The sequence below is a fragment of the Galleria mellonella genome, unplaced genomic scaffold, assembly GCF_026898425.1.
Source record: "Galleria mellonella isolate WM207_F2 unplaced genomic scaffold, CSIRO_AGI_GalMel_v1 utg424, whole genome shotgun sequence".
NCBI classification, from domain to species: domain Eukaryota; kingdom Metazoa; phylum Arthropoda; class Insecta; order Lepidoptera; family Pyralidae; genus Galleria; species Galleria mellonella.
This window is the reverse complement of record NW_026442097.1, coordinates 3,891,881-3,918,114: the sequence shown is the minus strand read 5'-3', so window position 1 is coordinate 3,918,114 and position 26,234 is coordinate 3,891,881. Positions and strand designations below refer to the sequence as shown.

Genomic DNA, 26,234 nt, shown 5'->3' with positions numbered 1-26,234 from the left:
ACAGATTAGTCCCATAGAAATTTCATCAAAGTCGGTTCAGTAGTTTAGTTTTGAAGTCGAAATATTTTTTTTTTAAACCACAGTCTCAATTATGTACATACACTATAGTTCTTAGGAATCTCAGCATACTAATGTTAGCAGTGTCATGGAAATAATAATATGTTAATAATAATTTAAAACGTCAATTCATGTCTATTTAATTGCCAAATTACATAAAACCTCTTCACCAATAAAACGTCTGTCATTTCCGTTAAATACTGCTAAAAAAGGCGTAACCTTATTAAAGTTAAATCAGAAATAGTTATCATGCGCCTTTCAAATCAGTTATATAAAACCAATCGAGGCCACATTACTCAGAACGCATTACCTCTCAGCACCACCTCGGGCGAAAACGTTCTGCGAACTCATTTAATGACCTTATTAATTTCTATTTAATTTCGTTTCTAACTTTATTTCAAATAGAAAATTAGTGTATTAAATTACTTTTAAATGTTCTAAATCTACTTGTACAACAATTAGTCCATTAGCCTAAGGTTGTCTTGGCAAATCTTGCTTTCAGCAATAAAACCGCCTTACTGTACTTATACAACTGTATCGTTATATTTATTAATTGTCTTGCTTATTTCTTATATTGTATAATGCAAATAAAGTATACACATTCATTCAGTTATTCATTCTAAATGACGTATCAAGATAAATCACAGACTAGTTATTAGTTAGATCGTCAGAAATCTAATATATAAAATTCTCGTGTCGCGGTGTGTGTTACCAAACTCCTCCGAAACGGCTTTACCGATATTTATGAAATTTTGTGTGCATATTATCGGGTAGGTCTGAGAGTCGGCCAACATCTATTTTTCATACCCCTCAATAATAAGGGTGATCCACACATACATTTTTTTTTTTAATTTTTTGACAAAATTTTTTATTTTTATTTTATTATGATTTAGCATTGAAAAATACATGCAAATTCAAATTTTCACACTTTTACGATCGACCCCTGTTTTTTAATCGCAATTTTTATATAGCAATATGGTTGCAAGATGGCAATCGAATATAATAATTGTAGTAGGATAAATGTTCATGTATAATTCTCGAAATAACGTATATGGTAAAACAACGTTTGCCGAGTCAGCTAGTATAACTATAAATACCACGTCTAATTTCATGCAGCAGTTTTTGCATGATGCCGGAAGAAACTTAAATTTTACAGAATAACAAAAAACTTGTTCCGAAGTATATTATTGTAGTATGTCTATGAAACGATATATAATTAATTAACATGATTGATTGTCGTTGATTTACCATGTAAACTAAAAATGTACTATTTCTGATTCATGATATGATGACATATATACTTTATTGCACTTGGAAAAAAAAGATACAGCGATTAGTTTAACAACTTGTTAGCAAGGGTGGGCTTATCTCAGAAAGAGATCTCTTCCAACCAACCCAATGAATTCTTACCAATATCAATATTTATTGTAATATCCTAAAATACAATACTATGCAAAAAATACATGAGAATACATGAAATATATATATATATATATATATATATATATATATATATATATATATATATATATATATATATATATATATATATATATATATATATATATATATATATATATATATATATATATATATATAAGCGTTTACCATAGCCTATGAACGCCTGCAATACCAGGGGCATTATACGCGTGTTGGCAAACTTGAAGAAACCTCTTTACCTATACATAATGTAATGGAGGCATTACAACATAAAAAATTAAATATTAACATAATAACACATATAAATATAAAGATTCATAAAGAGGTATAGAGGAATAACACCAGAGTTTTCAGGAATGGCAACGCATGGGGGGTATTAAGAGCGAAACAGCATACTCTGTTATGTCCACGGTACGGCTCATGACTATAGGCGACGGTTACCACTTTCCATCAGGTGGGCCGTCAGCTTGTTTGCCATACTAAGTTGCATAGAAAAATATAATAAAGTTCAATACTTGTAAATTTCATACTAAATTTATGTATTTTTATTTTATTTCATGTACAGTTTTTTTATTCAGGTTCGTGACCAAAACAGTTATTATTTTTAGGCTGATGTCATCTCGACGGGGACCATCATCATTATCGTCATTTTAATGATGTGATGGATCATTATTCATAATTGTATTGACGCGTACAGCTTGATTAGTTTCGTCTGTAAATCAACCGTGGATATAGCTAGTCTCTCGTGCTTTTGTTCTTCGTGTTATTATCACATCAAGCATTAACTCTACTGGTAAACATTAGGCTCATCCATAAGGAGGGACTTGCCAATAATTGTTACGCTTGGCAGGTGGTTTGGCAACCGCATTCAGGATTTTGGTAATGTTTTAAGAGGGACACTGTTTTTTTTTTTTTTGGATAGTATTACAAGATTCGCAAAAGCTGTTAAAAGATAATATAATAATGGAACATAATTTATGGTTCGTTTCTGTCACTATTAAATATTGGGATTTTGATCTAAAAACTGAACAACTAAACAGATTTTGATAAAATTTCTATGTGACCAAACTGTACCTAAGCCTAATAGGTTTAGAACTAATGGAGTTATGAGGTAACAAACATAAAAAAAGGAATCGAATTGAAAACCTCCCACTTTTTGAAAACAGTTTGTAAGGTTTATTTCCGTATTTGTGATTTGTAAATCTTTGTCGGGTGCCCACGATACAGGTTCGCCTGGTATGGGGCCCATTGTATCTTGTATTTGTAATTTTGTGTTTTTTGTCAAATAATAATAAATAAATAAAAAAAAATTGTCAACATTATATATGTTATTTTTTGTAAAACGAAGTCCAACTAAATCGAAATCTACCTTACAAACTCATTTCCTTTACTTTAGACATGCATTATAATACAGATAGTTAACATTTTTCATGGCGTAACATATTGGCAAATTTTAAATTATACATTTCCGCAGTTAAAGGTCAAATTCGTTGAGTATAGTGCTCACTCTGATCTCTAAGTATTCATAATATTGTGCATTATAATGGTGAACATTACCGTCGCCTATAGACATGAACAGGCTCACCTCAAATAATAATTGGTATAAGGGTAGGAAGATGATGATGATGAATTATTTGTAAAACTAATTAAATCTACTCATACGTCTAAATTAATATTGTTGCATGGTTGCCTAGAGATCGCTATTTAGCGATAAAGCCGTCCATTGTTGCCTCTTTATCTTGCTTTTATGTAATTAAGTTTATGTAATTAATTATTCATTTTATTTATGTGCATATTGTTAATCTTTATAATCTGTATCATTTTTTAAAGAGGATCGTAAAGAGTTTTTATTCATTCATCCATTCATTTATTCATTCATTCATTCATTCATTCATTCATTCATTCATACATTCATTCATTTATTCATGTATATCAGCTAGCTATTGATTAAATATTTCTATACCCAAACAGGCTTCATGTACTTTCTCTTCATAAAAACATTGTAACAACTCTATATTATGTACATGAATGCATTATAATAAATAAATAAAATTTAATTAACCCTCTGACCGGGCATCTCGCGATTTCGACTTTCTCGCATTTTTTATGTTTATTGACGTTGTTATCCCGCAATTTTTGTTTTAGTAGATTGATATTGTTTCTCAGAATCTCGCTAGATTTTCGCAAAGTAATGTGCGAAAATGAAGCAAAAAAAAAAAAAAAAAAAAAGCAGGCAGAGGGTTAATCTACAATACCCATATTAATATCTGACTGAGAAATCTAAAATAAGAAAAACTTGTTTATACTATTAAAAATATACTATCAAAATTAAACGCGATGATTTTTTTTTTTGCTGGAAAATAGTACTTACGTTCTTGATTCTTTGTTTTTTGATTTCATTGTTTGTTTGTAACGGATAAACTCAAAAACTGTTCAACCAATTTTAAAAATTCTCTCAACTATAAAAAGCTACGAGTAAGATAGGCTTCATATTATTTTCGAAAATTGTATCCATCCGTGGGAAGCCGGGCTGGATAGCTAGTAACATTATAATTTGATGAAATACATAATACTATATCATTTCTAAAAACACCTACTGAATAACAAATAAACATTTGTATTAACTTGTTTCGTTTTTATTGGAAATAATATTATTTTAGTAGATAACGAAAAGTTAAAGTGTCTCTGAAAAGGCCCAAACAATCACAGAAATTCTTAGAGCACACTTCGAGTATGACTGAGCCAACGTAATAACTATGTGTCTTTCTAATTAGCAAGTAAGCTAAGAGAGAGTACTATTGCTTAAGTTGAATAGCTTCTTTTGAGAGAGAGAGAGACAAAAACAAATTATTTTTAACCGCTGGGAACGGCAAACAATAGTCTTGTACAAGTAGATTTTGTTTAAAAAAAAACAACTTCAGTCGTATCAAAACCTGTAACTTGATTAAAAAAATAAACGACTAAATCAATTTTAATGGGATTTCTATGGAATCTATGGAATAAGGAAATGTTTCCTTTTGGATAAAGAAGGAATAGTTTCTCAATTCGTCCATATTTACAAATTAACTTGCTTTATTATATCTTTCCGTTAAAAATTTCCAATCTATTTTTTAACCACTTGCTCGCATCCGACTGTACAGAAATTTGACATACTTATGCTTTGGTGGTAATATAATATGATACCATACAATATAAATCTGGTCTGATGATGAAGACGGAAAATGCCCATAGGAACTCGTAAACTACGTATGATAAATCTGTCGTGTTTCGATTCGTTTGGTTTGTCTTGACAAAATCTATGACCCTGTGTACCCAGAGTTCGATGATAAAGTCAAAGACTATAAAAGCTTGTTTTTAAAAATATTTATTGATTTATAATTACCAATTAAGGAAGCACGACAGTTTACTAATTCGCTCCCTTAGCAATCAAAATATATGAAATATAAATAAATAAATAAAATAATAAAATTTTATTATTAGACACTTTCAAATTAATTTATTGCCATTTTTCTCGACAAGTTTACAAGTCAATATATCCAAGTCCAGATACTGGCTCGTGATACCGTTGAGCATTATCAGTACTACTGGAAAAGGAGCTTGCTTTGCTAGCTCTATTCTTCTCAATGGAATATAATTAAATGAACTTATTTTTTGTAACTATTTTACGCTAATACTGCTCTAGGCGTATAAAAATCCCGCTATCTATTAGTCCGTTAATAGGTATTATATCCTGAACACGAAAAGCCTAATAAATTTTGGCAGATTACTAATTATCGCTATAATTCAGGTAAGTTTTTCAACACACTAGTTTTGGCAACGATATCCTTTAAGATACACAACAAGTATGAATTGGGAACCTTCCTCTTATCGAATTATCTTTAAAGCATCTAACAAAACGCATTTATTGCATTGCAATTCAAATATTGTGAGAATTGGACCTGAAAAGGAACTGTCTTTTGGGGTCAGTCATATATCACAAATGCATCCAATATTTTCTATGCGTATTTCTTAACTATCGCCTTAAATGTTTAAATATAATACTTTATATTCCGTTTCGCTTTTGTTAAGAATTATCTAATCTGTGTCGCCCACAGATAGCCTAAAAGCTAGTCTAATATATATCTGAATACCGACTAGAATATCTACATCTGTTTATACAGAGTAGTTATATAAAATCACTAGTAAAACTTTTAAATAACTATTTTTTTTTATTCAACTTAGAATGGCAAACTAGCTAACGGTCTACCTGATGGAAAATGGTAACCGTCGCCTATAAACATGAATAATACTATGGACATAACAGAGTATACTGTTTCACCCGTGATATCTCCATGCGTTGCCATTCCTGAGGACTCGGGTGTTATTCCTCTGTACCCAGTAAATTCACGCCATATTCCACTCTACAAACCGAAACACAGCCATGCAAACAGAACTGTTTTACGGTTGAAACACGAATGGAACAGAGGTACCCAAGCAATCGACTTTTGTACAAAGTCTCCCTCTGGTGAATCCTCTGATCTATTCTACGCCGGGACCACACGGCTAGTACTCACAATCTATAAGTTTATATCATGAAATAAAGCGTGATCTTAAACTCACCTATAACAAGTCCAAAAAATAAAAATAAAACATAACCGCCTCTGGAGAAAGACTACTGACCTTTACCTGGCCTTGCAGACTGTAGCGTGTGTATGTAGACTGTACATACACGTCGCCATTCAAATTTAGACACTTGATTTGTAAGAGCGAGTTCTATAATTGTTTCCATATATATAATATTAGACGTAACATTTGCAACAAGTTTTGTGAATCTAGCGCCATTTAAATCAAATTTAAATCATCTTTATTTAAATAGACTTGTTTCCCAGAGGGAGACTTTGTACAAAAGTCGATTGCTTGAGTACCTCTGTCCCATTCGTGTTTCTACCGTGAAGCAGTTGTGTTTGCATGGCTGTGTTTTGGTTTGAAGCGTGGGATATGGCATGAATTTACTGGGTACAGAGGAATAACACCTGAGTCCTCAGGAATGGCAACGCATGGGGGGTATCATGGGCGAAACAGTATACTCTGTTATGTCCATGGTACTGCTCATGTCTATAGGCGACGGTTACCACTTTTTGTAGTTGTAGTTGTATAAAAAAAATACAAGCATTTTTAAATCGTCATTTTTCGAAATATTATTATCTGTTGAGAAGAGCCCGCAAGAAATTCAACAGTTACTTTTTTAAATCTCTGTTAACATATTTATAAGTACACATATATTTAATTAAACTAGTGGTCGCCCCGTGGTCGAAATTCGACCATAACATATATTGTAATAAATGAATTTATTATGGTTACGTTTGACATTCAGTAACACTATAGACAAATAATATTAACAGACAAACAATATTAATCTATTCTCGATTTGACCACAGACTTTAACAATAAACAAAAGAGTATATATACCTGTGTAGGTACATACAAATATAATACATGGAAATGTGTGTAATATATTTTTTAATGATTTATTGTATTTTTTAAGCGTAATTAAAAAAAAATTAGCATTCTGTACTTCTTCTCTATGTAAACTATAAGTGTGCCAAATTTCGTACTCCTCCGTCCGCACAATTTTCGTAAAAAGGGCTACAAAGTTTTTGCTTCACGTATTAAGGTACATATAACATGTCTAAAATCACGTGGTCATTAAAAAGCTCGTGCATGATCGACTAGCACCATGCACGTTTGTCATTCAAGTAATTGTTCAATAAGTGTTTTTTAATAACAGTTTTAGATTTATTGAAAGGTAGATCCAAAATATCCTTCGGTATCTTATTATATTGCTATTCAGTGTAGTTCGCGAATACTCAATATGCTTTTTTATATGAGTAAGATTGTATTCCACAAAAAGAAAATATGTCAATTGTAGCAAAACCAGTTATTTTAATTTTAAGACCAACTATAAATATATCCTTTCGGGTTATAAAAATTTGGTATACACGTACCATATGGGAAGGAAAAGGACATAGGCTGTTTTTTATCCCGGTTATAAACATATCTCGGTCGCGCAGAGAAAGTTGCGGGTAAAAGACAGTCTTTTAAAGGATATATTCGTAATTAAATTAAATTTTCATTGAAATTGGTAAAATAATTTCTGTGTACACGTATGTATACTTGTATGTGTATTTGAAATGGTATTGTATGGTAATTTGAAAAATAAAAAATAGTAAAATTAAATACAATTCGTGGCGTCGACGCGGGCAATGTCCGGGGTGCAACAGACAGGCGCGCGCGCGCACCGTCGCACAACAATGAGGGGACGTGACGTCACATCCGGCCAGCCGGTGCTGCACTCGAAATTCGGAAGGATATCGATCCAATGTTGTGAATTTGTAATGTTTAACGGGAATTCGTAGATTGATTGATAGTGAAGCGTTTTCTAAAAGGAGCTACTCAATTCATCTAATTTTTAACCGACTTCAAAAATAAAATAGTTCTCAAAAGCGGCTCAATTTTTTTTATATTTGTTACCTAATAACAAAAAAGTATTTCGATTGTTTTTCAATCGAATTTCCTAGTTAATTTTAAACTATCGGTAAGGTACTATTTACTTGTAAAAGCTCTTTCATTGCGTTAAGTCCCGATTGTCTATTTAAAACATATGTGTCCTGCCAAAATATAAACTTTTTTTGAAAAATGACATCTTATGGCACTCGGAACGATATCGAGATTCGAACAATACCCCTATACATACAAAAATTTTCAGATATTTAGTGATTACGATGGAAAAAAAGATTCAGAATAGTAAACCCTTGAAACATTACATTCTTTTATTAGGCAATCATGTAAAAAAACATGCTTTTGTTATCTTTTTAGGCAGAAAAGAAAGGCACGATACGATTAGTTTAACAACTTGTTTCGTATCTCCTAAAGATATAGAGTGTATTTTCCAAAGAAGATATGTATGTCGTTTGTAGGCTACAGCCACAAATTAATATAATAATATATAAGGGCATAAGTCAAACAAAACATGTTAAGTTGAGTAGAACAAAAACATGCTAAGTTTGTTCACAAATTCTGCCAAGTAAATATAAACAAATTGTACATATTTATGGACAAAACATTATCCTTTATTCCACAGTCGAGTAAAAATGATCCCTTGTCCTCAGGATGACGGTACAGTGGAGTACTTCAACAATATCATAGTGCAGCCCCACCTGAAGCTGGTGACCGGGCAGGGGCGGGGGTACCACGTCCGCTGCCGGTACAGGCGCCGCGATCTCACGCACTTCCACGTCTACCACCATCGGCCAAGAGCAGACCGGCTCAGTAACTCGCTGTCTGATATTGATGACAACAGGTAGAGTGAAATAATTATGGATATCATGCCTCGCTTAAGCATTAGTCAGGCGGGGCTACTATTCCATTACGGTTCGTAAAGTTACTGGGTATGAAGGCAAGAAGTATTTTTACCCGCTTTCAAAAAGAAAGAGATTCTAAATTTGGTTGCGTTATTCTTTTACGTTTGTTGCAGCATGATTTAATTAATTATAAACTGGTTTGAAATATTCTTTTTTTATTTGAAAGGATATACTTACAAAATCGTCATATCAGCCTTTAATTGTTTATTGCTCAACATAAGTTACTCCCTTGGGTGGTCTTGCCAGTAGTTGCTACGTTTGGCAGGCGGATTGGCAACCACAGTTAGGCTTTGGAGATGTTTTAAGAGGGACGCTGCTGCCATCCCTCGTCCTCCGTTAGTCGCCTCTTACGACACTCATGGGAAGGGTAGGGGTGGCTTATTCTATGCTCGAATCACACAGATTACAGATTCGTCCCATAGAAATTTTATCAAAATCGGTTCAGTAGTTTAGTTTTTAAATCATAATAACTAGTTTTGCCACAATTGAAATCGGTTTTCTTTGTGGAAATCTTAAATTATCTTACTAAGTAATAATGGAATATTAACTCAGCCCGCACCAACGGTATACGTTAGCGGAGTACCCCTGAATGGTGATAGGTGAGGATGAAGAGGCAGATCAGCTCATCGTGGTGAATTCACTTAGAATTAAGCTAAATTACTATGTAAGATGCGATTAATGGAACTTAATGGTTGAGAGATTGGCAGTAGCGTCCCTCCTAAGACGTCACCAAAGTTTAAGTGCAGTTACCAATCTGCCTGTCAAGCGTAGCAACCCTCCTTTAATGCCAATATTCAGCAGTGAACAGTTAACGGCTGAAATGAGGGGGAAAGGGATTGTTAGTAATGGAGACTGAGAATCCCATTGCTAGTAATATACCCAACCAAGTCGACCTGCTCGCGGTTCCCCCTGGAAACTATCATGGTTAATTCCTGATGAATTCATCATGATGGGCTAACTGGCCTGTTTTCATTCTCATCTATCACCCTTCACTGGTGCTCCGCCAGCGTATCCCGTTAGCGCAGGCGGGGTCACCATACCATTTTCACCCATCAAAAAAAAACGGCTGAAATGATGATGATGATGATTATTATTATATCCAATACCTAGTAATTTTTTAATATTATCTCATTAGACAAGATTTAATGGTATTAAGTCGTTATGATACGATTAAATAAACAGAAGTCAATATAAGACTCGCATTAATCCTTGACATTTGTCGCTTTGCCTTGACGTTTAATTTATTAATGTACCGGGAAATAAAAACACCGATGACTCAGCGTGATTAGCAGGTGTACTATCTTTTATTTTCTTTCCTTTATCTTTTCTTTTCTTTTTTATAATTTAAATATTTAAGAAATTTATTTTGTGTGTATATATTTAGCTTAGTTTTTAAATCAAAATAATTGAAGACTATTTTGTATGGAGTACAATTTAATTATTTATTTGTTTATCGATTACTGGCATTGTTGGCAGTATATGGCTGAACTGAGAACGATGAAAATTTTAAGAGATCTATAAAAAATATTTTTCCAAAGTCATCTGTTGTAAATGTACACCATAGGTCCCTGCATAGAATAGGCCTCTCTTTCCTTTACCGTGGGTGTCATAAGAGGCGAATAAGAGAGCTTATGATGAAGAGATGAGAGAGCCGCAGCGTCCCTCTTAAAACATCACCAAAAGACAAACTGCAGTTGCCATCCCGCTTGCCAAGCATGGCAACTACTGGCAGTACCTCCCTTGTAGAGGAGGCTATGTTCAGCAGTAGACAGTTACCGGTTAATACAACATCTATTATAAAATAGATAGTAACTCTAATTGAGGGAGAGTTTGTACAAAAGTCGATTGCTTGGGTACCTCTGTCCCATTCGTGTTTCTAACGTGACACAGTTGTATTTGCATGGCTGTGTTTAGGTTTGAAGGGTGGGATATGGCGTGAATTTACAGGGTACAGAGGAATAACACCTGAATCCTCAGAAATGGCAACGCATGGGGGTATCATGGGCGGAACAGTATACACTGTTATGTCCATGATGCTGCTCATGTGTATAGGCGACGGTTACCACTTTCCATCAGGTGGACCGTCAGCTTGTTTGCCATTCTAAATTGTATAAAAAATAACTTGACAATACGAGTATAGGACGTAAAAAATAAATACATATTTAGTAAACGCAAAAAAGGGCACAGGGAAAACTTATATTTACAGGATGAATTTAAAGGGTACAGAGGAATAACATCTGAGTTCTCAGGAATGGCAACGCATGGGGGATATCATGGGCGAAACAGTATACTCTGTTGTATCCATGGCACCGCTCATGTCTATAGGCGACGGTTACCACTTTCCATCAGGTGGGCCGTCAGCTTGTTTGCCATTCTAAGTTGTATAAAAAAAAATTATATGTAAAAATTCTATTAACATTTTCAGTGATGAATACGATGAGGACTCAGGGCTGCTACCGTCGGTCACCATGAAAATATATAAAGGAGACCCAAAAGATAAAGAAGTAAGTAGCAACAACATATATAGTAAACAGCTGTAGGCTCTAATGACTTTAATGCAGTTGTAAATACCTATATTTATGTATATAGACCCAAGATATACCATAGAGTGGGATTCTGTATCGTCATTTTCTATATCTATTTCTAAAATTAAAATTTTACATTAATATTACAGAGATATGTATTAAATTGAAAATAGATTGTAGTTAAAATAATTAAAAATAATTAAAATTAGTGGGAAAATTAAAATTTTTAACCTAAACCATTTAGAATTTCTTGAATGAAGTTTTACAAGTTTTAAAACATATTTCAAATACGCTGCAGTATAATACTCTCAAAATGGCCGTCGCCACAAAATGGCGGCCGGCGTATATTTTGTCAACTCTATTAGTATGGATATCAAATGAAAGAACTTGAATAGTAAGAAAAAATTTAATATAAATGAATGAATGAATGAATGAGTATACTTTATTTGCATTATACAATATAGGAAATAAATAATATGACATTATTTAAAGGCCGCAGACACACAATGAATTACAGGGATTACATTACAAAAGCATATTTTTTTTAATAAACTTGTTTTTAAATATGCAGGTAGCGTCCACGGTGCGTATTGGTGATACCCTGACCCTCGTAGTGTCCCTGGAGAAGCAGCGTCAGTTCGGGCTGCTGGTATCCGAGTGCGCAGTGAAGGACGGCCTGGGCTGGGCGGAGCAGAGCCTCATCGCTGATGACGGGCGAGTATCCAAACATCATTACAATGACTAGAATAAAAACTATTTTTATTTATGTAAACCAGATTTATGTATTATTTATTTATTTCCACTGCCTAATTGATAATGAAATATTTGCTAAAAATGGTCAAAAACTTGGTTTTATAAGAAGACTAAATAAGAATTTGCCGTGTGGTCCTGGCATAGAATAGACCATCGCTTCCTTTTCCGTGAGTGTTGATAGAGTCAACTAATCCCTTAGTCTTAAGTAAGTATATTTAAACATATCTAAAAGCCTAACTGTGGTTGCCAACCGACCTGCCAAGCGTGGTAAGTGGTGGTACAACTATTGGTAAAACTCTCCTTATGAGGAAGGTATTTGTTCAGCAGTGGACAGTTAATGGCTGAAATAATAAAAATAGTAATAAATAAGAAAAAGTCCATTTTTCAAAAAGATTGTTCAGAATAGGAGTATGTTTTAGGGTTCACGTATACGAGTTTGTTTCTTCCACCATTACTCCTAAATGCCTGAACAAATTTGGTTCAAAGAGAAATAGCTCCTTTTTTACGGAGAATTCGTATTTTAACCTACTTTAAAAAGAGATTTTAACATAAAAATAGTATTTTTACATGTTTGTTACCTCAGAACTCTGTCATTTACAATTTGAAAAATTCCTCTTTTATTTGAAAGAACATACTTTTAGATAGTTTCCATAGAAACAGATCGTTTCCATAAAATTTTCTTCAAAATCGGTTCAGTAGCTTAGTATTTAAATCAAAATAACTGATTTGACAATAACAATAAAAAATGATTAAAAATCCTTAAATAATAATAAATTATTTATTTATACGTTATTATATACATTAATAATACATAAAAATATGACAGAGGTAAGTAAATGTACAAAGGCGAACTTAATCCTACAAGAGTTGTCTTTTAGAAAACCCAAAGTGGAAAAGAGAATCAATCAAATCAGCGGGAAAAACACTTGAGACAAAAAACTAAACAAACAAATTTATAAATTATTATTGGGCAAAATAATTAAACGGGACAATATATATTCGTTTTTAATTATATTTGTATAATGCAGGTGCCCATTAGATGGTGAGATAATGGGCATGTTCCAGTACTCAGGTGACAAGCAGGAGGCAAGCGTGTCGTTCCCGGCTCACAAGTTCCCGTACACCGCCAGCGTGTACTACACGTGCGAAGTGAAGTTGTGCGACCTGAAGCACCCCACTGATTGTGTGAGTGAACGAGACGGATACATTGTACTTTTATCTCGTTTTTAACTTACTTCAAAAATGGAATAAATTCGTAATTATTATGTCTCCGTCGTGTTTAGATATCACTGCCTTGGCACTGTTCAAGCATTGCTATTCCTGAAGATTAAGATGTTATACTTCTATTTTGAGAAATTTTACCCTTTTAACCGACATGTAAGCATAACTGCTTCAAGGTTATAACACGACTGGGACAAAAATTCTCTTGCGAGGTGACTTTTTCACTGAGTCACTTTTGGTTTGAAAGACTTTTACCAAACTTATAATGGCAAACAACCTAATGGCCTACCTGATAATGCGAGAGACAGAATATACTGTGACGCCCAAAGCATCGTTCGTGTGTTGCCGTTCTTGAGAGATATAATGTCATTATTCCATTCTTCAAACCGAAACACAGCGATGCAAACATAACTACTTTACGTCTACAAAAAAGAACGAAACGGTGGCACGCAAGCAGACGACTTTTGTAGTCTCTAGTACCTTTGCTCATTCCCAGCATTAAAAAATATATTATACTCCAGGAGCCGTGTGCCCAAAAGAACAACAGAGTGCGTCGTCAATCAGACGAGGGCTCGCCAGCCACGGTGGAGGTATTCTCCGGCCTGTACGTCAACGAAGCAGACTCGCCCGACAACGATGAAGTCACTAGCGAAAAGGTAGTGTATTTTATATCGACCAAAAAAAAGAAAAGAAGAAAATTATTGGACACATATATGAAAATAGAGGAGAGTAAAAGATATTATTAAATTTTATATATTAATAAAACTACACTTAAACCTACCCCAAATAAGTTTCCATAGAAATACATGTCTCGAAACATTTATTTATTTATTTGTGATATATATTGTGCTCTTTTCTCCTACATTCTTCACGACTCTGGAACGCGCTTCCTGATGCCATTAAGAGACTAAAGACTAAACCGTCTTTCAAAAAAAGCGTTAACGCACACTTTTTATTTTTATCCGAGCAGTAAGTACTTTATATTATTCTCAATTTCGTGTATAATATAGTATATGTCATATATGTGTAAGTATATTTGTTATTTATATATATTTATTCGTTTATATATGTAATTTTAGTATGTATGTATATCAATAATTAGTAGTACCTTATTCGAGTATTCAGACACTTCCCTATGGTTGACTGGGAGAGAATGCTTTTAGCATTAAGTCCGCCATGTACACATATTTGTACTAATGAATAAATAAATATTTTAATAGGAAAAGTGGCTTTACTGAGTGTTATCACTCCATTTGAATGAAAGGTACTGTCGTTATTGAGACTTACATTGATACATTATTATAGGTTTAAATAACTAATTTTATTAAAAAAGACGTAAAGAATCACCAATCCCGTATTAAAAGATTTACGTTCAGATTGCGTTCATGTTTACGATAAGTTTGTACAAAGCGTTGTACAAATAGTTTTCGAAATTATCTGCTAGAGGCGCTGCTTAGTTTTCAACAAAAACTCGTCAACATGTAAACGTGAAAGCAGTCGTAAATCTTTGCACAACTCACATTAGCCACTGTGAAACTTTACAAGTATGAAATGTCAAATGAAATTTAATGATAATTTTAGAAAGAAGACGAAATCTGCATATCGCAACGGAACTTCGCCATCGCGATATGTGTAGCGGGCGTCATATTAATGATATGCGTGATCGCCGCCATCGCCTTCATACTGGCCCGACGGCGGAACCCGAAGACGTACTCGCGTACCGGAAGCTCTTTGTACAGCGGACCCTACACCAACACTGGATATTCACATACTAGTTAAAAACAAAACATCGAAATTACCAGTCATTTACTCTGAATAGTTGTCAGCGGTTGGGAGTAAAATGTGCCCTGGCCCTCGGACTAGAATTTTATATTGTGAGAAAATGTGATTCGAATAAAGAATTTAATGTTTTTTTAATTAAAAATAGGCAATAATTTTCTGCCAATTGCCAGTGATAATTTAATAATATTTCACAGGTCACGCTAATAAGTGTGTTTTATACTGCCATATAGTCCAGTGGTGTAGTCCATTAAGGTTAGTTTCAAAAAGAATTTAATGTCATATAGTAAGTATGTAAAAAGACATATTTGCATTTATGAGTTATGAACGAATAATTCGAATTTGGAATTCCTTTTCTGACATTTCAAATATGGCGTGCCTTTGAATTTTAGGATTACAGAAACAACCGCTTAATAAAAAAAATAGTTTTTGGCAATGTACCTAGCTGCGTATTAATGCAATATTATATTAAATTTTACATTTTAATCCAGTTATTAATATAAAATGTTGTGTTCACAGCACAACGATCAGTCAAATTTAGTTAAGAACACTAGTTTTACCAATATATTTAAGATTGTGAGCAAATTAGGTACTTGAAAATATATTTATATTTTTTTTTTGTGATAATTCGTCCATTATACCCCCGTATCCATCTGACTAGTGAGTTTTCTTGTTTTTTTTCTTATGAAATAAGTATTTTTACGAAAAGGTTGCCTTGCATTACGTAATAGATTAATAATAATGTGATCAATATATATATTTATGAGGAATATGGAGTTATTTTTTAGTATGGGTTTGCTAGAGCTCTGAAACTGTTCTTAAATTATTTACCAACTTTATAAGAATGCTTATTTGTATTACGATTTTTTTTTTGTATAAACAGTTTCACTGACAATTCTTTAAACGGTGGCGGGCCATATTTTTTTTTCCTCTATTCTTGCTGTTTTTTTTTTTTATTTTAGATCAATATCTATATTAACAATTCAGACGACGTACAAATATGAAGAAATAGCTGTAAGAATAAAATGTATGACATTTTTTTTACCATATTTTATAAAACAAATGTAATGTACGTATGCACTTATATGTTGACGTAAGATTTTTTTTTTTATTGTAAAAAAGCAGCCATCGTACGAATTTCTTTTTTTTTATAATTGAACGTATCATAGATGCCATATTTTTTAAGTTATTTAAGGCTAAGGTATTCCACGGCGAATGCCGTATCCGTCCTGTCGGTGCTATTTTTCGGGCTTATATTTTAAGTTGCTTGTTTCACTTGTAATCCTATATGTAACAACGAATTAGTTCCGATATGTGTTTCATAATTATCCCATTGTTATATTTTTTTATTTCGTATACTAATGTACTAGTTTCTTTTTTAATACAATGGGGTTCTGGAACGATATCGGCGGTGTAAGTGATCGTGTACGAATTTTTTTTAACAAATATACTGACTTCATATAATTTTTTTTTTGTATTTATTTCCTTTACAACTTATTTGCCTTATATTTTACCAAAGGGAGACTTTGTACAAAAGTGGTTTGTTTGAGCACCTCTGTGCCATTCGTGTTTCTACAGTGATGTAGTTGTGTTTGCATGGCTGTTTTGGTTTGAAGGGTGGGATATGGCGTGAATTTACAGAGTACAGAGGAATAACACCCGAGTTCTCAGGAATGGCAACGCATGGGGGGGGGGGGGGGGGTTTAAATGCTCATGGTACTGCTCATGTCTATAGGTGACGGTTACCACTTTCCATCAGGTGAGCCGTCAGCTTGTTTGCTGTTCTAAGTTGCATAAAAAAATCGGTTTCATGATTAAGCATAATAAGAGAATTCTTTAGAAATATCCAAAAAATAAAAATATTTTTCCTTACTTTCCTGTCGTCGTCAAAATGTCAGTGTCACATACACTGTAAGAACAATGTATGTGACAATGACATTTTGTAATAATGACATTCTATAATTGATGACATTTCCATTTCTCAGTTAATAAGACATATTTAATTGTCAAATTCACAATTTATTTATATTAATTTATTTCTATACGTAAACCAACGACTTGTTAAAACTAATTTTCAAGGTTCTTTTAAAGAAATTATTATTTTATTTTTATTAGAAGAAATTCCATGACTACCTCTGAACAAATACACAACCCACTCATTTCTTTTACATTTACCATAAAAATATTGAACGTCTGAAATAAAATAAAAAATAAAATATTGAATAATAAGTTCATTTTATTTATTCAAGTCTTGTGGCAATATAAAAAATATTCATAATTTAATTTGATACTAGAACCTAGCCCTAATATTATGGAGACATTATACCATAAACAACAGAACAACAAAATATAATTTCACTAAATACAAAACAAATTAACATCTTAAATCAACGCACTTTATATAACACGTAAAAAAAAATAAAAACGTACAAAAATCAATCCTTATAAGTACTAATGTTGACTTGAATTTTTTTTTTTTTTATTAAACGTACTACAGCAATTAATTTTAAAAATCGAACATCGACAACTCTTGATGTCAATAAGTCAGTCTGAATTAAGAATTTGTTGCAATTAAATCATAACTTTATCAGATGGTGATAAGAATTATATTACCAATCCAAATTAAAATAAACTGCTGTAGAAGTCTATAACAGTCGATTGAATATATCTAATAACAATATATTTACCTATATTTTCTTTACATAAAGCAATCGATAACAATTTTAATTAAATTAGCATGAAACCTTTCTAAAAGTAAACTTCTTTAATTAAAATGAACAGTACAGTCTTTTACTAATATCTATTAACTGTTTATACGTAAAAAGATTAAATATGCTTACATTTAAATAACATAATTTCATATTAAAGACAAGTACCATAAAAGTAAACCAGCTACCTGTTGTTATGAGAAATTAGACAACGAAACATTCATGATCTCATCCGATAAAAAAAAAATATTTCTAATATTATATTAAAAAGAAAGCAATTTGCTTGCCACTTCATAACGAAGGTCAACGTTAACTAGTGACATAAAACTATTACTTTATTTAATAACATTGCACGTTTCATGACATTGCATATCGATGACATTGCGTAATATATGACATTCCATAATTAATGTATAAACAAACAAAATTTACAAAAATAAAAATATACAAAACACATGCTGAACTTTTAAAAATTTTACCTAAAAAAAGACCCAAATAAAATGGCAAATTATACAAATCTCAAGTTCTATATCCAGCGGTTTAGCCGTGCTGGTAGACGGAATAATTACTCAGGCAAGACAGGTCCTTTTACGTACTTATTTATTGTACAGTTTTACAATTCATAATCAAATGTATAAGCAACACAATGATTCTTATACTACATATCAGTCTTACACTAATGTGATTATTATCTATATAAAAGTATTTTATAAAATAGCTAATCGCCATAAATGATCACAGTTATTACAGGCATTTAGTTAATTGTAACATATCTTTTAAAGATTAATGTAACGTTTCAAAAGCTTTAAATTAATAACGTGACGTTTCAACTATAACGTAAAGTTACATTAACACAACTTCATATTGATAATGTAACACTACATAATGTAACATTACGTAATGTAATACTACATAATGTAACACTACGTAATATAATTTTACAACAATAATGCGAAGTTACATTAACATAATTTAATATTAATAATGTAATGTTACAATATAACAGAAATTATATTAAAATAACTTCACATTAATAACGCAATATTACATAACGCACATTACTTTTTAGCAACCATTTAAATGTGAGGTACATTCGACCTCAACTTAAAAATACAATCTATATATTCCATGCATAAAAATATTATTCTACCCTTTTACATGCCCAGACTGATATAAAACATTTACTTCAATTAGTTCCAGGCTTATCCAAAAATGTGTCCTTTTTAACCCAGCTTTTTAACATCCTAACCCAGTCTTTCCAAAGCCAAGTCCGGCATTTGATGATGACCACATGAAATTGCTCCAATGCCTTAAAATGGCATATTTAAAAACTTAAATATTAACAAGATATTTATATTTTTATACGAGATTTTTAAAATAATTTTACAATAATCACTCAGCCATCTTTTGACGGCGGCCATTTTGATATATTGCATATTCTATTGTTGCCAGAATTAAAAGTGTATGCATCATTTTAGCAAAAACGATTATGAGGAATTGATTTTAATTCTATTTACAAATTTTGATATATCTAATACAAAATTTGATCTAAAAGAACACATACACACGAATACATTGCAAGATATTTTAAATATTTTAAAATTAAACATTGCAAGATGAATAAAAGCTTGTAATTAAAGAATTCGTATGTCACAAAGAAAAAATCTGGAATATGACTGGAGAAGATTCACAGTATTTTCTCTTAACGATTAATAAGGCAGTGTGTCGTCCATTTGTACTGTCATTAGTGAATCTTCAGGGTATATCTCTAGCAGCGCTTCGGTGCCATCGTTGAAGGGGAACGACACGCTCCCGTCGACAACTAGTCCTGTTTATGTGAAATATTTACTATAATGATACCAAAAAAGATAAAAAATAACACAGCATAACGATATATAAGTGTGTACAGTATATGCGTGCGTGGGAGTGTGGATGTGTGTGCGCGTTTTCATGTATATATACGTGTCTACACATTAATAGATCGCTGCCAGAGCAGATGCACATAATATAAATACACATAACAACATACATTTACCTGAAGACGCCTTGTTTAGATTTGAAACACGTCGCAAAACGTGTGTGGGCGCAATGGCGGTCGAAAATGGATGGCTAATATGAGAGGTTATAGAACTTCTATTAATTATAAAAGAAGTCAATTTTCGAGTGTTGACAATCGCAGCCATACTAAGAGGCGGCTGGACCCTGAATAAGGCCCATATATACTCCTAGACATGATTTTGCCCATAGCATAGGTCAGCTTTTAATCCTGGGGTGGGCATCAGACAATTCGGCTTAAACCCCCTTAACCATCATCATCATAATGAACTTACTGCAGTCCACTGCTGGACATAGGCCTTAACTCTTCGTTTCCAGTTTTTACTACCTTACAACTAAGTATGTCGACGCTCCATTTAGCTGCACATCGTTGGAAGAAAGAGATTGTTAGTAACGAGGATCTATCAGGTCAATCTCCACTCGGTTCCACCTGGAAACCACCTTGATTAATTCTTTATGAAATCATCACTATGAGCCAATCTGCTTTCATCCTCAACCTACCATGTGGAGGTCGACCTGATAGGGTAATTGTTACCAGTGACGCTGTTAGACCCCATTACTAACAATCCCTTCCCCCCAACGGGCAGCAGTAAGGCCAAGTGTTTACCTGCGTTGGTGCAGTGCGAGCGCAGGCGCGCCTGATGGAACCACTTGATGGAAAATGGTAACCGTCCTCTATAGACATGAGCAGTACCATGGACATAACAGAGTATACTGTTTCGCCCATAATACCCCCCATTTCTCTAACTATATATACTATGCCCTAACAATCCCTTCCCCACGGACTAGTGTGATGCCGCTGTACCCTGTAAATTCACTGCCATATCCCACCCTTCAAACCGAAACAAACTACCAATCCCTTCCCCCCTACCGGGTATTTATTTATTTAATTAATTCTTTATTGCACTATAAATAAAAAAATACAATGAAAATTGAACAATTCAAGTGAAATACAGTAACATAAATACAGATTGAAATATACACATAAAGGTATAAAAGGCGGTGTTATCGCTAGGTCAATCTCTTACAGACAACCTTTGGTTAAAGGAGAACAGGGAACAGGTAGCGGTAGAGGCAAGTGTTTACCTGCGTCGGTGCAGTGCGAGCGCACGCGCACGGCGGCGGCCGAGTCGCGCGCGCGCAGTCCTCGCGGCGCGGGGAACTCCTCGAACGTGATGTACTCGCGGACGCTGTACGCCAGCCGCCGCGAGTCTGCCATACCGCCGGTCAACATTATGAATAATAATAATAGCCTTTATTAACAATATTACAATATAGTTATAATAATTTTCTCAAACATGCTTGGAAATGTGAGCATTATTTTGACAATCTTCTTCGAGATAAATCAAAATTGCCGTACTGGCCAGATACATGCGGGTAGCGGTCGGCAAAAGTTGTATGAAAATCCATATCTGTCGTGTTTTGCGGCCAGATAAATTACTACGTAAACTCATATCTGTCCTGTAATTTAAAAATGGAATGACCTTTTACTTCGAAACATGGCTACCAAGGAGATAACTAATAAAAGGTTTTATTTAAATTTCGAACTGGCTTGCTAATACAAAGCTGTTTATTGAAAACAAAAACAAAGGAACATTATGGCGCGTGAAAAATTATTATTGTTCGTTATTCGTCATTGAACTTCAAAAATAAAATTGTGTTTTTGATTTCCGCGCATTGTTTGAGAAAAGTACTATACAAGCCTTGGCCACAACTAGGCTTTGATGGACTCACGTATGTGTGCCTCGGCTGCGCCTCGGCCCACATTTACACGTTCGTCCATCAATGCCTCAGATGCTGGCCGCTGCAGTAATGTACTATTAGTTAATTGTTTGACACCGGTATGTGAAGATTGTTTTCTGTCCAGCACAGACCTCCCCTAGAGTTCGCCACTGAATGCGATTCTGTGCTTGCCTTTTCCAGGTGTGTCCCGCTATTTTTTTGATATCGTCTTCCCATCTACGACGCTGTCTCCCTTTTTTTTCTCTTATATTGTTGTTGAAACATGAATACACTAGTTTAAAAATATTTCAGCTGCGACTTCGAGCGCGTCTTTTTTTTAATGAGTGATAATGGAACGGTAACCCCGTCTGCGCTATCAGTATACGCTGGCGAGACACCAGTGAGTGGTAAAGGTGAGGATGAAAGCAGGTCAGTTAGTCCATCGTGACGAATTCCACTAGAATAAACCACGACGGTTTCCAGGGGGAACCACGTGAAGGTCAACCTAATAGGGTGTATTGCTGGCAATGGGTCAGTTAGAACCTATTACTAACAATCCCTTTCGCCCCACTCAGTCACGGTTACCACATCATTATCACCAAAATAAATAATAGTCACTAAACAACTGACAAGAAATACTAGATGGCGCTGGAATCGAAATTAGAGGTTTTTGTTATTTTCTAATTAAAGACAATTTGAAGTAAAATTTCTAAACTGGCAATCATTTTTTATTCATCACAGATTAGCCAGCCAGCAGTTAGGCTTTAGAAATGTTTTAATGGCCTTAAACTAACGCCATCTATACTGCAATCTACAAGTCCACTACAGCTGATCAGTACGTTAAGAGAACAAGAAAGAAGAGCTAATCACGTCTCACTCTATCAAAAAGAGTGCTCAGGGCCAGTGACCCGGGAATAGTCACCTCCAAAGGGGTCCGCCCCGAGGGCCTAACCTATCCCTCGTACGAGGGATAACATGGTCTTTATTGATTGATCAACACTTACCTGGTGGGAACATAAGTTTTTGGTTGTATCGTTCGGCGACCTCCCGGGCCTTCTCCAAACGGGTGTCGACCTTCACGTCGAATTCACTCGAGAGGATCTTCATCAGCTCCAACACCGAGTGAGTTCGGAGGCAGTTGATGCTGGAACCGATATTTTTTTGTCTATATCTATATCAATATTATAGAGGAAAAATTTTATTCTTAATACTTTATTGTTTGTAATGAATAAACTCAAAAACAACTCAACTGATTTTAAAAACTCTTTCACCTATAAAAAGCTGTACTTTTAACGAGTAAACATAGTCTATATGCATATTTATTTTTTTATTTAAACTTTAAAGCACAGTAAAACTCTACGTACATTTGGCGGACTTAACACCGGACGGTGTTCTCTACCAGTCAACCATTGGACAAACCGAGAAGTATGTAGGCGGTGCATTATTGAATAGAGGAAATATAAAGCAATACTTGATATATTTACATATCAATAAAAAAAATCAAGTTTTATACGAATATTAGAATATTATAACCTATCTTAGGTTCAAATAAGAAATGTATGGGGAGAAAGGGATTGTTAGTAATGGAGACTGAGAATCCTATTGCTAGCAATATAACCAACCAGGTCGATCTCCTCGCTGTTCTCCCTGGAAACTATCATGGTTAATTCCTGATGAATTCATCATGATGGGCTAACTGGTCTGTTTTCATTCTCATCTATCACCCTTCACTGGTGCTCCGCCAGCGTATTCCGTTAGCGCAGGCGGAGTTACCATACCATTTTCACCCATCAAAAAAAAAAGAAATGTATTTATGAAAATTAATATAAATTACTAATTTATTTTTCTTTCTACCCGTGAAAAGCCGGGGCGAATCATTAGTGATTAATAAATGAAATGGTAACCTCGCCTGCGTTTTTGATATATGTATATCGACCGAGCACCAATGAAAGATGAGTATTAAGGGCAGTTGGCCCATCGTGACGAATTCGTGAAGCGTTTACTATTTAGTAATACTTATTTATTTATTTAATTCTTTATTGCACCATAAACAAAAATATACAATGACAAGTGAATAATTCAAGTGAAATACAGTAACATAAATACAGATTGATATATACATATAAAGGTACAAAAAGGCGGTCTTATCGCTAGGGCAATCTCTTACAGACAACCTTTGGTTGTATGTAATATGTATGTAGTTTGAGCAAAATTTTTTGATTTAACCAAAAATTGAACAATATTCTTTAACAATATAGGTTTACTCTATGGCCCGCGCAAATCCACAGTTACTCTATTCCAGAGACATATGGCAGTGAAGGAACTGGACATAAATCCAGAATGATGTGATGATATCATATTAACAGGATACCTGAAGTGCCAGGATGTACTGCCGGTGCCGGTGGTGACGCAGAGTCCAGAACTCTTGGTCTGAGTCCACTGGCCGTTGTCGATCTGCAGCCGGAGCAGCGACACGCGTGACGTCACACTCTCGCCTATGAACACCTGGAATGCATTATCATTTTAATCAGCCACATATTGATAAACTCTTACGAAGTCGCGGGCAACAGCTAGTATTAAATAAATAACATTTGTGCGTGGCAAAGTTTTTTTTTATATATATCTCAAACAAGTGCCTCACACTAACAGTACCTCGTTCAGTGCTAAGAATGGCAACACCTTGGTGGAGAGCTCCGAGCTGGGCTCGTCGGCGACGGGCGGCGGATGGCACTCCGTGTCTTGATTGTGGGATACGGGTGGGTACCTGCAATTAGTTACAATAGTCAATAAGCTGCATGTAAAATAAATCGGTCAAGTGTGATTGGAACTCAACCACCAAAGATTTCGTACATAGATATGAGAGATAAAATTATATTTATTATAAGTAATGAAACGAGTCAGTGGATGCTGGTGGCTCGGGACTCTGTCGGAGATGTGATGAGTGTGAAAGCGAACCCATGTCTCCGACATATGGCACCTCGAGGGTATATAGTCTGGTTTTTGGTGGGTACACCCCCGCCTTACGGGGGGATTCCCACAGTACCCATTCACCTCCCACAAAGTGTATGGATCTGCATAAAGCATTTTCCAGACTTAAAAAAAAAGGTGGCTCAGGACTGTTCCTTATGGCAATCTATGTCTATATAACCTATGATGGGGGGGAAAGGGATTGTTAGTGATGGGGTCTAACTGACCCATTGCCAGCAATACACCCCATCAGGTCGACCTCCACGTGGTTCCCCCTGGAAACCGTCGTGGTTAATTTTAGTGGAATTCGTCACGATGAGCTAACTGACCTGCTTTCGTATACCAATAGCGCAGGCGGGGTTACCATTCCATTATCACCCATTAAAAATAAACATATGTTCAGCAATGGACGGTTACTGGCTGAGACGATGATGATGAACGTAATACCTCGTAAAACGTAATGGACCGTATTTTTTGTGGTTCAAAACTGAACCGCATAATTATGTTATTGGAGGATTTTTTGATAATTTCTCAAAAACAAGTAACACACTTGGAAATTTAATTTTCCTGTAATATTCACATGCACTGCAATAATTTGAGTTTAAAAGTTACCATTAGATTATTTTAGAACTTTTACTTTTTAAAAGCAATAAAATTCATCCATTCATTCATACTTCGGAGACAAGGGGATAGCTTTTTTCAACCAACTTCAAAAAAAGGAGGCTTGATTTTTTTATTACCTTATTACTTCTTCAGTTGTAAACCGATTTGGAAAATTCTTTTTTTTATCTTACAGATTGGTCCTACAGAAATTTTATCAAAATCGGTTCAGTAATTTACATATTAAATCAAAATAACTGATTTTTCTGCAATTGACGTCGTTTTTTGTGGAGTGTCTCTCGTATATGTATCTTTTGTTCGTACCTGCAGTAATGCAGCGTGTGCAGGTCGACAGGCGTGATCTTCTCGAGCTGTCTGGGCACGCCTGTAACGGTGGTGCGTATACGGGATCTATGAAGCCACTTGAACTTTCCCTGTCACCAACATAACAAGTTATTGATACACTTATTGCTCATTGATCTTTATATATTTTTTTATACAACTTAGAATGGCAAACAAGCTGACGGTCCACCTGATGGAAAATAGTAACCGTCGCCTATAGACATGAGCAGTGCCATGGACATAACAGAGTATACTGTTTCGCCCATGATACTCCCCATGCGTTGCCGTTCCTGAGGACTAGTGTTACCTGTGTACCTTGTAAATTCACTGCCATATCCCACCCCTCAAATCGAAAGACAGCCGTGCAAAAACAACTAAATACCACTTTATACGTTTTTATATTATAAACCGTTAACTGTCCACTGTCTCATCTTTGTTTTACGGTTACCACTTTCCATCAGGTGGGCCGTCAGCTTGTTTGCCATTCTAAGTAGTATAAAAAAAATAAATAAATAAAAAAAACTTGGCCATGTAGTATAGAATATGCCACCCCATCCTAGGCGTCTTAAGAGGCGACTAAAGGCGAGGGATGGGCAGCAGCGTCCCTATTAAAACATCTCCAAAGCCGCAGTTAGGCTTTGCCAATCTGTCTGCGAAGCGTGGCA

At 34.5% G+C, this 26,234-nt stretch overlaps 2 protein-coding genes across 2 annotated transcripts in view; one reads left to right on the top strand and one right to left on the bottom strand.

Moving 5' to 3' along the window:
* LOC113509550 (uncharacterized) overlaps positions 1 to 16,641 on the top strand; it is a 75,289-nt gene extending 58,648 nt beyond the window's left edge. The window contains exons 5-10 of the mRNA XM_052898224.1: positions 8,646 to 8,836; positions 11,323 to 11,401; positions 11,994 to 12,136; positions 13,204 to 13,360; positions 13,918 to 14,052; positions 14,978 to 16,641. Coding sequence (XP_052754184.1) covers positions 8,646 to 8,836; positions 11,323 to 11,401; positions 11,994 to 12,136; positions 13,204 to 13,360; positions 13,918 to 14,052; positions 14,978 to 15,175 — 903 coding nt within the window. The 3' untranslated portion in view covers positions 15,176 to 16,641. The remainder of the gene's footprint in view (positions 1 to 8,645; positions 8,837 to 11,322; positions 11,402 to 11,993; positions 12,137 to 13,203; positions 13,361 to 13,917; positions 14,053 to 14,977) is intronic.
* Positions 16,642 to 17,391: 750 nt separating this feature from the next.
* LOC113509548 (NAD kinase 2, mitochondrial) overlaps positions 17,392 to 26,234 on the bottom strand; it is a 34,513-nt gene continuing 25,670 nt past the window's right edge. The window contains exons 6-11 of the mRNA XM_031914419.2: positions 25,552 to 25,661; positions 24,313 to 24,424; positions 24,032 to 24,165; positions 22,665 to 22,804; positions 21,025 to 21,150; positions 17,392 to 19,711 (exon numbers count right to left, since the gene is read on the bottom strand). Of these exons, the coding sequence (XP_031770279.1) occupies positions 19,593 to 19,711; positions 21,025 to 21,150; positions 22,665 to 22,804; positions 24,032 to 24,165; positions 24,313 to 24,424; positions 25,552 to 25,661 (741 nt within the window). The 3' untranslated portion in view covers positions 17,392 to 19,592. The remainder of the gene's footprint in view (positions 19,712 to 21,024; positions 21,151 to 22,664; positions 22,805 to 24,031; positions 24,166 to 24,312; positions 24,425 to 25,551; positions 25,662 to 26,234) is intronic.